The 12,417-nt window shown below is 48.3% G+C and overlaps 1 protein-coding gene across 3 annotated transcripts; it reads left to right on the top strand.

Annotated features, from left to right (window-relative positions):
• The first annotated feature begins 866 nt into the window (after positions 1 to 866).
• On the top strand, positions 867 to 9,681 carry LOC309523414 (uncharacterized protein). Of its 3 annotated transcripts, none has more exons than XM_082207213.1 (6): positions 867 to 949; positions 2,773 to 2,846; positions 4,649 to 4,775; positions 5,324 to 5,401; positions 6,487 to 6,600; positions 7,983 to 9,681. In XM_082207213.1, the coding sequence occupies exons 2-6, from the start codon at positions 2,820 to 2,822 to the stop codon at positions 9,386 to 9,388; spliced, it is 1,752 nt and encodes a 583-aa protein (XP_082063339.1). In that variant the 5' UTR covers positions 867 to 949; positions 2,773 to 2,819; the 3' UTR covers positions 9,389 to 9,681. The 3 variants fall into 3 exon arrangements, with proteins under 3 accessions (XP_082063339.1, XP_082063341.1, XP_082063340.1); XM_082207214.1 differs by having other exon boundaries at positions 942 to 963; XM_082207215.1 differs by lacking the exon at positions 5,324 to 5,401.
• The last annotated feature ends 2,736 nt before the right edge of the window (positions 9,682 to 12,417 follow it).

The following is a 12,417-nucleotide window of genomic DNA, read 5'->3' as shown; positions in this document are numbered from 1 at the left end:
AGAAATCTGAGTGCGTTTATGTTTCTCCTGTCTGGCAGATTACCTCTTAATGCTCACTTGATTGGATACCCTGGGGAGCCTGGCCAGTCTTTTGTAATGATAAATACTTAGTTCCTGAGCCAAGTCACAGGCTCACCCTATTCATGCACAGACATATCCTTAAGACAGGATTTGTGAAGGAAAAGGCAACTGGGAGGCTTTTCCATTTCCTTCAACCTTGCAGAGATAACATTTGGTAAGTTTGAGAGTCAAAATGGTTCCAGGGCTGTTTTCCTGTGTTGCTTTTGTGGCAGAGCAACGATTTGAACCAGGGCTCACCCCAATACCCCTTCTGCTCTATTGAAGTTGGAACTGGGGTAATGTAGAACAGATGCAACTCCTGTTTCTCCTCCGTATTCAAAAGCGAGTTCACAAGGGCACGTTTAGTGCTTGGTGACCCACCAATGAGCCCCTCTATCCCCTCTAACCAAGCAGCTACGGCCGGTACTCAAGTCCTGCCCGCGCCTGCATTTGTCACCGGGGACAACTTTTCACCAGCGAGTAAAGCGCGGCCACAACAATCGACCACGCACACGCGTGTGCACAAACACACGTGCGCACGTGCCCGCATCTCCCCCACCCTTGCAAATTTTAGCCCTGTCAGGTTGTTAACAGGACACCCTGCAGGCGATCCTCCTCTGCCCGCCAAAAACAGGACACTCTTTGTCCTCGCCCACTTTGTGGAGTAGAAGAGGCGCCAGGAGAATCTGCTTCTAAGTGAGGGCAAGAGAAGGGGACGTGAGAAGGGCGGGGAAAGGCTTCGGTTGCTGCTAATGGGCATGCGCACATTCCCTTTGAGCATGCGCAGTGGCGTTTGGTCTTTGCATAAGTGTACCCGCGCGCGTGCCTGGAGGACTTGCTAAAACGGGGTTCGCTCTCTGTCGTCGGGGCTGCTTCTCGGTGGGCAGAGGTAGGCGTCTGCTGGTACTGTATAGGAAAGGGGAATGGGGCGGGGGATGCTGAGGTTTGCTGATTTTGCTAGGGAGCCAATTCCTTGCTTGGATTGGGCCTCAGAGACATTCCTGTCTGTCTTTCTATGCAAACTCCCCCCCCCCCCACTTTCTTAGTGAAAGTTTATTTTCTGGGTTCCTTCCATCGTTTCCTCCCTCTTTGCATTTCTTGTTGCGCCTGCTCCAGAGAAAACATGTGGCGCTAGTATAAATCTGCGTCCATAACTGATGCAATGAGTAACTTGGCAGAGTTTGCTACCCTGAAACTTAATTGGGGATATTAAGAAGCCTCCAGTGGCACAATGGGGTCCGTGTGTCTGGCTGTTAACCAAGGGGATTTGTGGCTTGATCCCGCTCAGGGATGGCTGTGGGCAGGATTCTTGCATTGCGGGGGGTGGGGTGGACTAGAGGACCCTATGGGTCCCCCTTCCAGCTCTAGAATTCTATGGTTCTCTAAGGGCTCCGTTTGTTCCTAGGAGTCTGCTCTACAATGCCATGCCATAACCCTATATCTCCCACCCACTCAAATTATATTTAGATTGTAAAGAGTTAGGGCAGGATTCTCCAGTTGCTTCTGGAGATGATAAGAGACCTCTTGGTGTTTGGAGGTGGGTGAAGGGTGTTGTAAACAAAAATCTGCCCTTTTTTCCCTTATGGGGTATCCAAGAGCCCATATAGAGTCCTTATGTAGGTTCCCTATTGGTAGGAGAAAATAACAGAGGCCAACCAGAGAATATTGAGAAGCAAAGCAGCTAGTAAGCCTGATCTTTATTGATCTGTTGCAATAGGGTCCTCACTCACCACACGCCAGAACAATGGTGTGCAAGCCCGTATATAGACTTTTGAAATTGCCACCCTGTAGATCAAGACCACCCCCAGATACATCATACCTACATCACAGAAGGGGTGGTCTACAGCAGAAATCTTGAGTGAGTTGTTTACCTCCTGTTTGCCAGGTTATCTGTTAATGCTTACTTGATTGGATACCCTGGGGAGCCTGGCCAGTCTTTTGTAATGATAAATACTTAGTTCCTGGGCCAGGTCACAGGCTCACACCCTATTCATATCTTAAATGTGCCCTTAAGACAGGATTTGTGAGGAAAGAGACAATGGGGAGGTTTCCCACTTTGACCTTGCAGAGAAATAATTGAGGTCAGTTTGGGAATCAAAAATGGTTTCAGGTCGTTCTTCCTGTGCTGATCTATGTACCTGCTTGGTTAGTACACCTATGAACATTTAACATATATCTAAGACCTCAAAATTCCTATCACAAGGGCTACTTGAAGGCTTTGCAATACTGTATAGATAGAAGGATGGACGCGGGTGGTGCTGTGGGTAAAACCTCAGCGCCTAGGGCTTGCCGATCGCATGGTCGGGTCGGCGGTTCGAATCCCCACGGCGGGGTGAGCTCCCGTCTTTCGGTCCCAGCTCCTGCCCACCTAGCAGTTTGAAAGCACCCCTAAGTGCAAGTAGATAAATAGGTACCGCTTTATAGCGGGAAGGTAAACGGCGTTTCCATGTGCTGCACTGGTGCCGGTTCGCCAGAGCAGCTTCGTCACACTGGCCACGTGACCCGGAAGTGTCTCCGGACAGCGCTGGCCCCCGGCCTCTTAAGCGAGATGGGCGCACAACCCTAGAGTTGGACACGACTGGCCCGTATGGGCAGGGGTACCTTTACCTTTTATAGATAGAAGGAAGAGACAGACGGGGGGGGGGTTAGGGGCCCAGCCATAAGAGAGAGAAAGGGTCAATGTTTTCTGAATTAACTTTCTTCCTCCCGCAGGAGGTGCATAGTTCCCAGAGTCTTCCGCTGCATTGGCTTGACAAAGAATGGCTGCTGCGGTGGAGACAAACCAGGTGCGAGAATTGTTTGAGATAGCTGACGATGAGTCTCATAGCAAGTTGGAAAGTGGAAATAGCACTCATCTCGGGGGCCCTCCAGAAATCCTTTTTATTCTGTGTTCATTCTGTACCACTGTACAGCATTAAATACAGTGGTACCTCGGGTTAAGTACTTAATTCGTCCCGGAGGTCTGTACTTAACCTGAAACTATACTTAACCTGAAGCACCACTTTAGCTAACGGGGCCTCCCGCTGCCGCTGTGCCGCTGGAGCCCGATTTCTGTTCTCATCCTGAAGCAAAGTTCTTAACCTGAAGCACTATTTCTGGGTTAGCGGAGTCTGTAACCTGAAGCGTATGTAACCCGAGGTACCATTGTATTAAAAACTTGCCTAAACAGAGCTACCTTCAGATGTCTTTTAAAGAGAAGACAGCTGCTTATTTCCTTCACATCTGGTGGGAGGGCGTTCCACAGGGCGGGTGCCACTACCGAGAAGGCCCTCTGCCTGGTTCCCTGTAACCTCCCTCACAATGAGGGAACCACCAGAAGGCCCTCGGAGCTGGACCTCAGTGTCCGGGCTGAACGATGGGGGTGGAGACGCTCCTTCAGGTATACAGGACCGAGGCCGTTTAGGGCTTTAAAGGTCAGCACCAAGACCAATGGGCAGACAAGTGGGAGGCCGGGCAGTGAGGCTGGTGCAAGGCCTGCTTGGGTACCTTTCCACCATGCAGGTATGGCAGTGCCCACTGCTGCCTCCCAAGGTAAGGTGCTGGCTTCATGTTCACCTTTGGCCAGTCTCCACTGGGCCATTAAACTGGGGGCATCCTCTTCCCAGGCCCCTGTGGGGCAGTGTGAGGAGGCACCTCTCTTTGGGGCAGGGGGGCAGATCAGAGACCAGGGGCAGTAGCAGCAGTTGCCCAGAGGACTCCTAAGGAGAGGGGAGAGGAGGCTGGGGGAATACCCCACAAGGGAGAGTGTTTGAAGAAGGGTGAGAGGCTGCCAGCTTGGCAGACAAGGGGTGGCGTAACTGGGCTCCCAAGCCCCACAGGGGTGCCGCAGAAAGAATGTAGTCGGTCAAGGAAGCCGTGGACTCAAAAAGGTTGAAAACCTTCAGACGAATGGTATATATTGCAACCATTAAGCTCATTACGGGCAATATAAGTAAATGCCTGGGACACTATTGTGCTTGAGTCATTTGTTACCCCATCTGGGTGATTCTGCTCACTGACGCTGCATTTTGTTTACTCTCCTGGAAGTGTTGATGGGTGATGGGTTTATGGTGGTTACAGATGCCGCAAATATCTGACAACAACCACCTTATGAGCTAGGTTAGGCTGAGAGACAGTGACTGACCGAGTTCACCCAGTGAGCTTTATGGCTGAGTGGGGATTCGAACCCTGATCTCCCTGGTCCTAGTTCAGCTTTCTAATAATGATGTCACACTGGCTCTCAGATTAGTTGCGGGGAGCCTTTGGCCTTCCGCTCCACTGTCTCTCAGACCTTGTGGGCGGCCGGACTATTTTTTTTTGGGGGGGGGGGAATGAATGAATTCCTATGCCCCACAAATAACCCAGAGATGCATTTTAGATAAAAGGACACATTCTACTCATGTAAAAACACGCTGCTTCCTGGACCATCTGTGGGCCGGATTTAGAAGGCTATTGGGCCAGATCCGGCCCCCAGGCCTTAGTTTGCCTACCCGTGTTCTAGAGGTTGCTGAAATGGTGATGAAACTACAGAAAATCCATTGCAAATCTCCCAGCTTTTAAGTGTGGCCCCAGACCGGCGGTTGCTTTAAAAGTTTCCTTCTTCTTTTAGGAGCCTGTGGCTTTTGAGGATGTGGCCGTGTATTTCACAAAAGCAGAGTGGGCTCTGCTGGACCCAATGCAAAGAGACACCTACAGGGACGTCATGCTGAAGAGCTATGAGAATGTGGTTTCTGTGGGTGAGCATCCCTTGTTTGAAACAATAGGTCTGGCCACAGAGACATGCCCCCCCCCCCCGCTTCTGCTTAAAAACAACAACACTTGAGGCTGGGGAGGAGGGCAGGTGTTGCAGTGCTACCATTGGATGATTGTGATATGCTCTACAGGTGGCTGCATTTGAAAAACATCTGGAAACTATAGCTGGTCCAGGATGTGGACTTCTATACTTGACCCTTGCCTTGCAACAGCTGGCAAGGGTGGGCTGGTTGGTTCTCAGGGGTTATAAAATGCCTCTTCGCAGCAATAGGTGATCCCATGCGCACATTAGGAGGCTGATGCATCACAACGCTTGCAAATGGTGCATTTGTGCAGTGTGGGTTACCCATGATCTGTGGAGGTCTCCGTAACTGAGCCATAGGATTGAACCCAGCATGGGCCTGATGCTTTAAACAATAACATCCTCATTAGTAGTAATTATTACATTTACATTTCCCACCAAAGGATCTCAGAGTGGCAGGCACAAAAATCATAAGAAATGTGAACATCTAAACATAATTCCAATACACAGATGCAGACTGGGAAATATATCTACAGTCGTACCTTGGATCCCGAACGCCCTACAAGTCAAACATTTTGGCTCCCAAACGTTGCAAACCCGGAAGTGAGTGTTTCGGTTTGCAAACGTTCTTTGGAACCTGAGCGTCGGATGGGGTTCCGTGGCTTCCGATTGGCTGCAGGAGCTTCCTGCAGCCAATCGGAAGCTGCGCTTTGGTTTCCAAAAGTTTTGGAAGTCAAATGGACTTCCAGAACGGATTCCGTTCGACTTACTGAAAAGTCTTGTTGGTAGAGTAAGTTCTTCAGTAGGGTGCCAAGAAAATAACAGCCCCTGTTTACCATTTAACGGGAGGGAATTTCAAAGGGTAATAATAATAATAATATTTATACCCTCCCCATCTGACTGTGTTGCCTCAGCCACTCTGGGTGGCTAACAACAGAAACATACCGTATTTTTCACCCTATAGGGCGCACTTTTTCCCCTCCAACAATAAAGGGGAAATGTGTGTGCGTCCTATGGGGCGAATGCAGGCTTTCGCTGAAAAAAGCTCCTGCCGGGCTCCCAAGGCTTGCGGACAGCAGCCAGCAGCCCGAAACCCGGGGAGCGCAGCAGAGCGTGCCCTGGGCTTCCGGCAGATATCCGCAAGCCTGGGGAGACCGGCGCGGCTTCCCGCCGGGCTCCCTAGGCTTGCGGATAGGAGCCTGTTCTGGGGGCTGGGCTTGGGGGAAGCTCAGGCTTCTCCCGCCCGTGCCTGGGGGGGGGGAAATATTTTTTTCCCTTTATTCCCCCCCCCAAAAAAAACTAGGTGCGCCCTGTGGGGCGAAAAACACAGTAATTATCAAACATTAAAACCTTCTGATATAGGGCTGCCTTCAGATGTCTTCTAAAATACTTATCTCCTTGACATCTGAAGGGAGGGCGTTCCACAGGGCGGGAGCCACCACCAAGAAGGCCCTCTGCCTGGTTCCCTGTAACCTCACTTCTCGCACGGAGGGAACCACTGGAAGGCCCTCGGAGCTGGACCTCCACATCTAAGTGGTTTGAACTCACCCTGGGACCTTGTGGGGAAGCCTAAGAAATCTAACTAACAATAGGAGTTCTTTTTTCTGGTAACATACCAAAACAGGCTATGTTTTTCCCCCCACGCTCTTGTTTTTTCTTCCTCTCAGGAGCAGCACTTCACCCTTCGAAACCAGACCTGATCTCTGCCCTGGAGCGATGGGAAATGCTGTGGGCACCTGATCAGCAGGAACACAAGGAGCATGAGATCCCACCAGGCAGTAGCTCAGGTGAGCCATTTCAAAACAGAGGCTGGCAAGGAGCCATTCGGAGCTGGGCCAATCGCAGTGCCACGCTAGATCTTTATGCAAGCCTGCAGGCTGCTTTGTGTTCATTTTGCACAATGTGCCCCTCATGGGGAGGGAAATAGTGCTAAAAGTCCAGTGCTCCTGTTTGTCATTGAAATTCTACTTAATATTGATCCAGAGCAGATTTCAGCATATGGTTAGCAGAGTAAAAGCTTAAAAACATTGCAGGATTCCCAAAAAATAGACCAGAGGCAATTGTATTTCATTGGCACTGTTCATAAGAAATCCAGTTGCAGCAGACATAACTTAAACTTACAATAACCTATAATAAGACTAAACCTTAACACTACAGTGGTACCTCGGGTTACAGACGCTTCAGGTTACAGACTCCGCTAACCCAGAAATAGTACCTTGGGTTAAGAACTTTGCTTCAGGATAAGAACAGAAATTGCGCAGTGACGGCAGCAGGAGGCCCCATTAGCTAAAGTGGTGCTTCAGGTTGAGAACAGTTTCAGAACGGACCTCCAGAACGAATTAAGTACTTAACCTGAGGTACCACTGTATTTATATACAGAACACCACACCAGAAGGAAGAGAGATAGAAAGAGAATGTGTGAAACCCTGGCTCCTTCTGGCCTTACTATTATAGTCAGCATGACCTTGACTGAAGAGATAAGAGAACCAGTTTAGGCCAGCTGTACTCAGCTTCTCGGAAGGAATAACCCAAACATCATGGACCACCTGCTTGTTTCTTTCATAGAGAGAAGCTTGCGGAATTAAGTATAATAGAAAAGATCTCTACACATCAGATCAATACTTTCTGCAGTAGGAAATGCAAATTGACACTTTTAGCATTCCAGCTCTAGCTGGAATAGATTTTGGTCAGGGGCTCTACATGCTGCTGTTTCTAAAGACTGTTTAGAAACTTCTGCTTCAATAATAATAATAGTAGTAGTAGTAGTAGTAGTAGTAATTATTTTAACACACTTGGTTTGGGGCCCCCCCCAAATGTGGCCTGGCAGCATCCGGTACTGCAACTGTGGGGAAGCAAATCAGGTCTGGAAATAATTAGGAAGGAAGATTGCTCCAAGTCCCATGTGAGAACAGGGCATCTGGGCTGTGTATACCACCTCTACCCTCGTAGCATCTTCACAACAACCCTGTGATGTAGGCAGAGATGCCAGAAGGTCTTGGTCCGCAGTTTTCCCCCTTTCTGCTTCCCCCACACCATGCATAAATCATAGGTTAGCTGTGAGTAGCCCATGACTCCCAAGAAGCTTCCTTGATTTTTTCCCTGCTCCTCCTACAGTGTTCGTAGCTCCTTTCAGAATACACATTGACAGTTTTCGGTCTCATTCCAACAGGAGATGAGCAGGTGAGTGAGAATACGAAGAAACCTATTCAGCCAGAAAGCTTCGCCCTGGGGAAGCAAGAAGAGATGCAGTTGCAAAGGGATGAAGAGACCCAGGGAAAGGGGGAGAGCTCTCAGACCTGCCCCAGAGCCGGGCGGCCTCAGAGAAAGCGTCTTGGGAATCGAAAGGCCAAAGCCGTTCCTGCTCGGAAGAGCAAAGAGCAAACACAAATCAAGAGCCGACCAAAGAAAAACTCTCCCCCTAAAGCCCCAAACAGAAGACGTGGAGTAGCAAATTCGGAAAAGTGCCCTGTCTGTGGGAAAACCTTTTGTAACAACACATACCTTGTTATACATCAGCGGTCCCACACGGGAGAAAAGCCATACAAGTGCTCGGATTGCGGGAGAATGTTCAGTTCACCGTCAAACCTTCGCTCACATGAGAAAATCCACACGGGAGAGAAGCCTCACTCGTGCGCAGATTGCGGAAAAGGTTTCATACACAATCGAAGCCTTCGTCAACACAGACGCGTCCACACCAGAGAGAAGCCACACGGGTGTTCCTACTGCGGGAAGAAATTTAGCAGCAAAGCACACGTTGCTAGACATGAATACATCCACAAAGATGAGCGGCCGTTCCAATGCTCAGAGTGTGGGAAAGGATTCAGAGCGAAAGAGCACCTTATAGTTCACAAGAGGACACACACAGGAGAGCAACCCTATAAATGCTTGGACTGTGGCAGGAGCTTCAATTGTTTTTCTAACTATACCAGGCACAAGAAAACTCACGGAGGAGAGAAACCGCATAATTGCTCAGATTGCGGGAAAAGCTTCCGAAACCGTTCAGATCTTAACTTGCACAGGAGAATCCACACTGGCGAGAAACCTTATCAGTGCTCATTCTGTAGGAAAAGCTTTCGTTGCTGTTCGTCCCTCGTAAGTCATGAGAGAACCCACAGAGCGGAAAAATCATTTCCTTGCCCCGAATGCGGCAAACGTTTAAGTCAGAAATCGTGCCTTGCTAAGCATTTGAGAATGCATAAGAATAAATGCTCAGACTGTGGGAGACTCTTCAGCAAAAGTTCAGCCCTTCAACATCACCACAGGAAAAGACATTCAGGTAAGAAGCCGTACAGATGTTTGCGCTGTGGGAAGAGCTATGACCGCAGGTCAAGGCTGATGATTCATGAGAGGATTCACACAGGAGACAGACCTTACGTTTGCTTAGAGTGCGGGAAAGCCTTTATTGAGAAAAGTAAACTTGAGCGACACGAGCGAATACACACAGGAGAGAAACCATATGAATGCCCCCACTGTGAGAAGAGCTTCAATGACAGAGGAAACCTTCTTCAACATGTGAGAATCCACGCGAGGGAGAAGCCCTACAGAAGAGGTTCCCGCAAGATCACACGTCGTTGAGCACGAGAGATCTCATCCAGGAGATACTTCCCATGACTGTTCAGGATGTGGGAGAAGCTTTCTGGCCAACTTTCACGCTGCCTTAAACGTTCAAGAACAACTGTAAATATGTTTTGATGGATGTAATCGTGGAAAACTGACTGGTATCGTTTTTAAAAAAATATGCAGGGATATAAGATATGCAAAATGAACCATGGAAAGAGAAGAAAGGAAGACCTTGCTATCTTAAGTATGTAAAATGTTTATTTGAGATTGTAAAACGCAAAATTTAATAAAAATCATATTTAAAAAGAGAGAGTTTAACCCTTTCTCTCCTGTAGGGCTGCCATATGTCTGGATTTTCCTGGATGTGGTGTGTGTGGATTTCCGAAAGGCAGTGCTTTGTCCAAGGTTTGATGGCTCATAACACCTGATTGGCTTTCTCAACACTCATGCTCATTGGCTAAAGCTACCGCATATCAACCTAGGCAAATTGTGTTTCCTTTTTCTGGTTATTTGGCTATAACTATTGGTAAAGGTAAAGGACCCCTGACAGTTAAGTCCAGCCGCAGACGACTCTGGGGTTGCGGCAGTAATTTTGCTTTACAGGCCGAGGGAGCCGGCGTTTGTCCACAGACAGTCTTTCTTGGTCATGTGGCCAGCATGACTAAGCCACTTATGGCGCAACTGAACACCGAAACCAGAGCAGCGCACGGAAACGCTGTTTACCTTCCACTGGAGCGGTACCTATTTATCTACTTGCAGTGGCATGCTTTCAAACTGCTAGGTTGGCAGGAGCAGGGACTGAGCAACGGGAGCTCACCCCATCGCGGGGATTCGAACCGCCGACCTTCTGATCAGCAAACACAAGAGGCTCAGTGGTTTAGACCACAGTGCCACCCGCGTCCCTTTTGATAGAATACAGAGTCTATCTTTTGATAGAATACAGATCATTGAACAACTTTGTTACATTACATGTCTTCATTAAATTATCTTTCCATTGATATATAATTTTATGGTATTACCCCCCCCTAGTGTATGCATGTGGTTCTCCCTTTCCCCATTTTATCTTCACAGCAACCATTTGAGGTAGGTTAAGACTGGGTTTGCTCAAAGCCACCCACTGAGCTTCATGTCTTGGGGGGGGGGGGCTAGACCCCTGGCCTCCCACCATTTAGGCCAACACTCAAAACAAAACGCTGGAGAGATTTTTAAAAAGTTCTTGTTTAGAAACCAGCAGATAAATCATAGAAAAATGGGGCAACTTTGTCATGTTTTGGTGTAATAAGACAGGGATCTCCCTTTCCTTCCCTGTGTGTGTGTTTGTGTATGTACACACACATATAAACTCCCAATTCCCATCAGCCCCCAGTCAACATAAAAGGGGCCTGGGGGTGATAGGAGTCGCAGTCCAGCAATAAATGGAGAGCTGCAATATAAACCAAGCCTTATGAGGAATGGTTGAAGGAGCTGGGTATGTTTAGCCTGCGGAAGAGGAGACAGAGCGGAGATAGGATATCCCTCTTCAAATATCTCAAGGGCTGCCACATGGAAGAGGGAGCATGCTTGTTCTCTCCTGCTCTGGAGGGTAGGACTTGAACCAGTGGCTTCAAGTTACAAGAGAAAAGATTCCCGCTAAACATTGGGGAGGACTTTCTAACAGTGAGAGCTGTTTGACAGTGGAACGGTCTCCCTCCAGAGGTTATGAATTCTCCTTCCTTGGAGGCTTTTAAGCAGAGGTTGGACGGCTATCTGTCATGGATGCATGAGCTGAGATTTCTGTATTGCAGGGGGTTGGTCTAGAGGACCCTTGAGGTCCCTTCCAACTCTACAATTCTGTGGTATTTTTTTTTAAAAAAAGCAATTGTGTATTATATAAAATACACACATAACCTCATATTTTTAAAAAATCAGTTTTTATTGGATCTTTTAACAAACCTCAACAATGATTGGGGTTAAGCCTGCCTGTAGCCCATACATCAGTTTGACACTGCAAAAAGACGACAATATCCAAGCTTACAGGTGTATTTCTCCAAAAAAGGTAAGTTTTTAAAATAAAAAATATGATTTTATTTTCTTGTTGTTTAGTCGTGTCCGACTCTTCGTGACCCCATGGACCAGAGCATGCCAGGCACTCCTGTCTTCATGATTTTATTAAAACTCATGCAGCGATGGATGGTCCAACAATACCACAAAATAAAAGAAACTAAACAAAAATGAAGAAAGAGAAAAGAAAAACACCAAAGGAAAGCCAAAAAAAAAGAAGAAGAAAAGGGGGAAGGAATAGAAGAGAAGAAAAATTAAAAGGAATTTATTTATGACAGTTTACACACACACACACCATAGGGAGCCGCGCTCAAACATTACCAGCTTTTGCCATCTTCTTTAGCCTATATGCCAGCCTTTCTCAACCTGTGGGTCCCCAGATGTTGTTGAACTACAACTCCCTTCACCCCTAGCTAGCAAGGCCAGAGCTCAGGGATGATGGGAGTTGTAGTCCAACAACATCTGGGGACCCACAGGTTGAGAACCGCTGCTATGCAATTGGAGTTTTATCTGCCATCCCTTGCAGCGATTGAAGGGGCGAGGACCCCCTTGGTTTTAACAAAGCGGCAGCAATCCAGAAAACTACAACGCCCACAAGCCTTTGCGTTTCGGAAAGGCGAAAGCAAGACCACCAGCTCCCTGCCACGCTAGATGTTTCTTGCCTGCTGCCTCCCTGTCGTAAGAAGCGGGTGTGGGGTTGGCGCGGTTTAATGGGTCTTGAAGGAGGCGCGGCGGGCGGCTGGTCTTCCAAGGGGGAGAGAAACGCAACCCCGGCAGCGCGCATCTGACAGCCAGAAGTGGGGCATTCCTTTGTTTTCGCTTTGCACGCTTCGTTGCAGAGGAGGAAAGGTGCGCTTTGCATTTTGGCAGCGGGAGAAAGCGGTGTGTCAAATGAGAGAGGGCCGTTTTGGTTACCGATTTAGTCTGCTTTTTCAAAATTCTGGTTTTCCACTACCAATTCCCAAAGTCAGGAGATAATTAAAAGATCTCGGCGGTAAAGGAAA

This window comes from Podarcis vaucheri (assembly GCF_965113315.1).
Source record: "Podarcis vaucheri genome assembly, chromosome: 2".
NCBI lineage: Eukaryota > Metazoa > Chordata > Lepidosauria > Squamata > Lacertidae > Podarcis > Podarcis vaucheri.
This window is presented reverse-complemented; position numbering and strand designations above follow the sequence as displayed.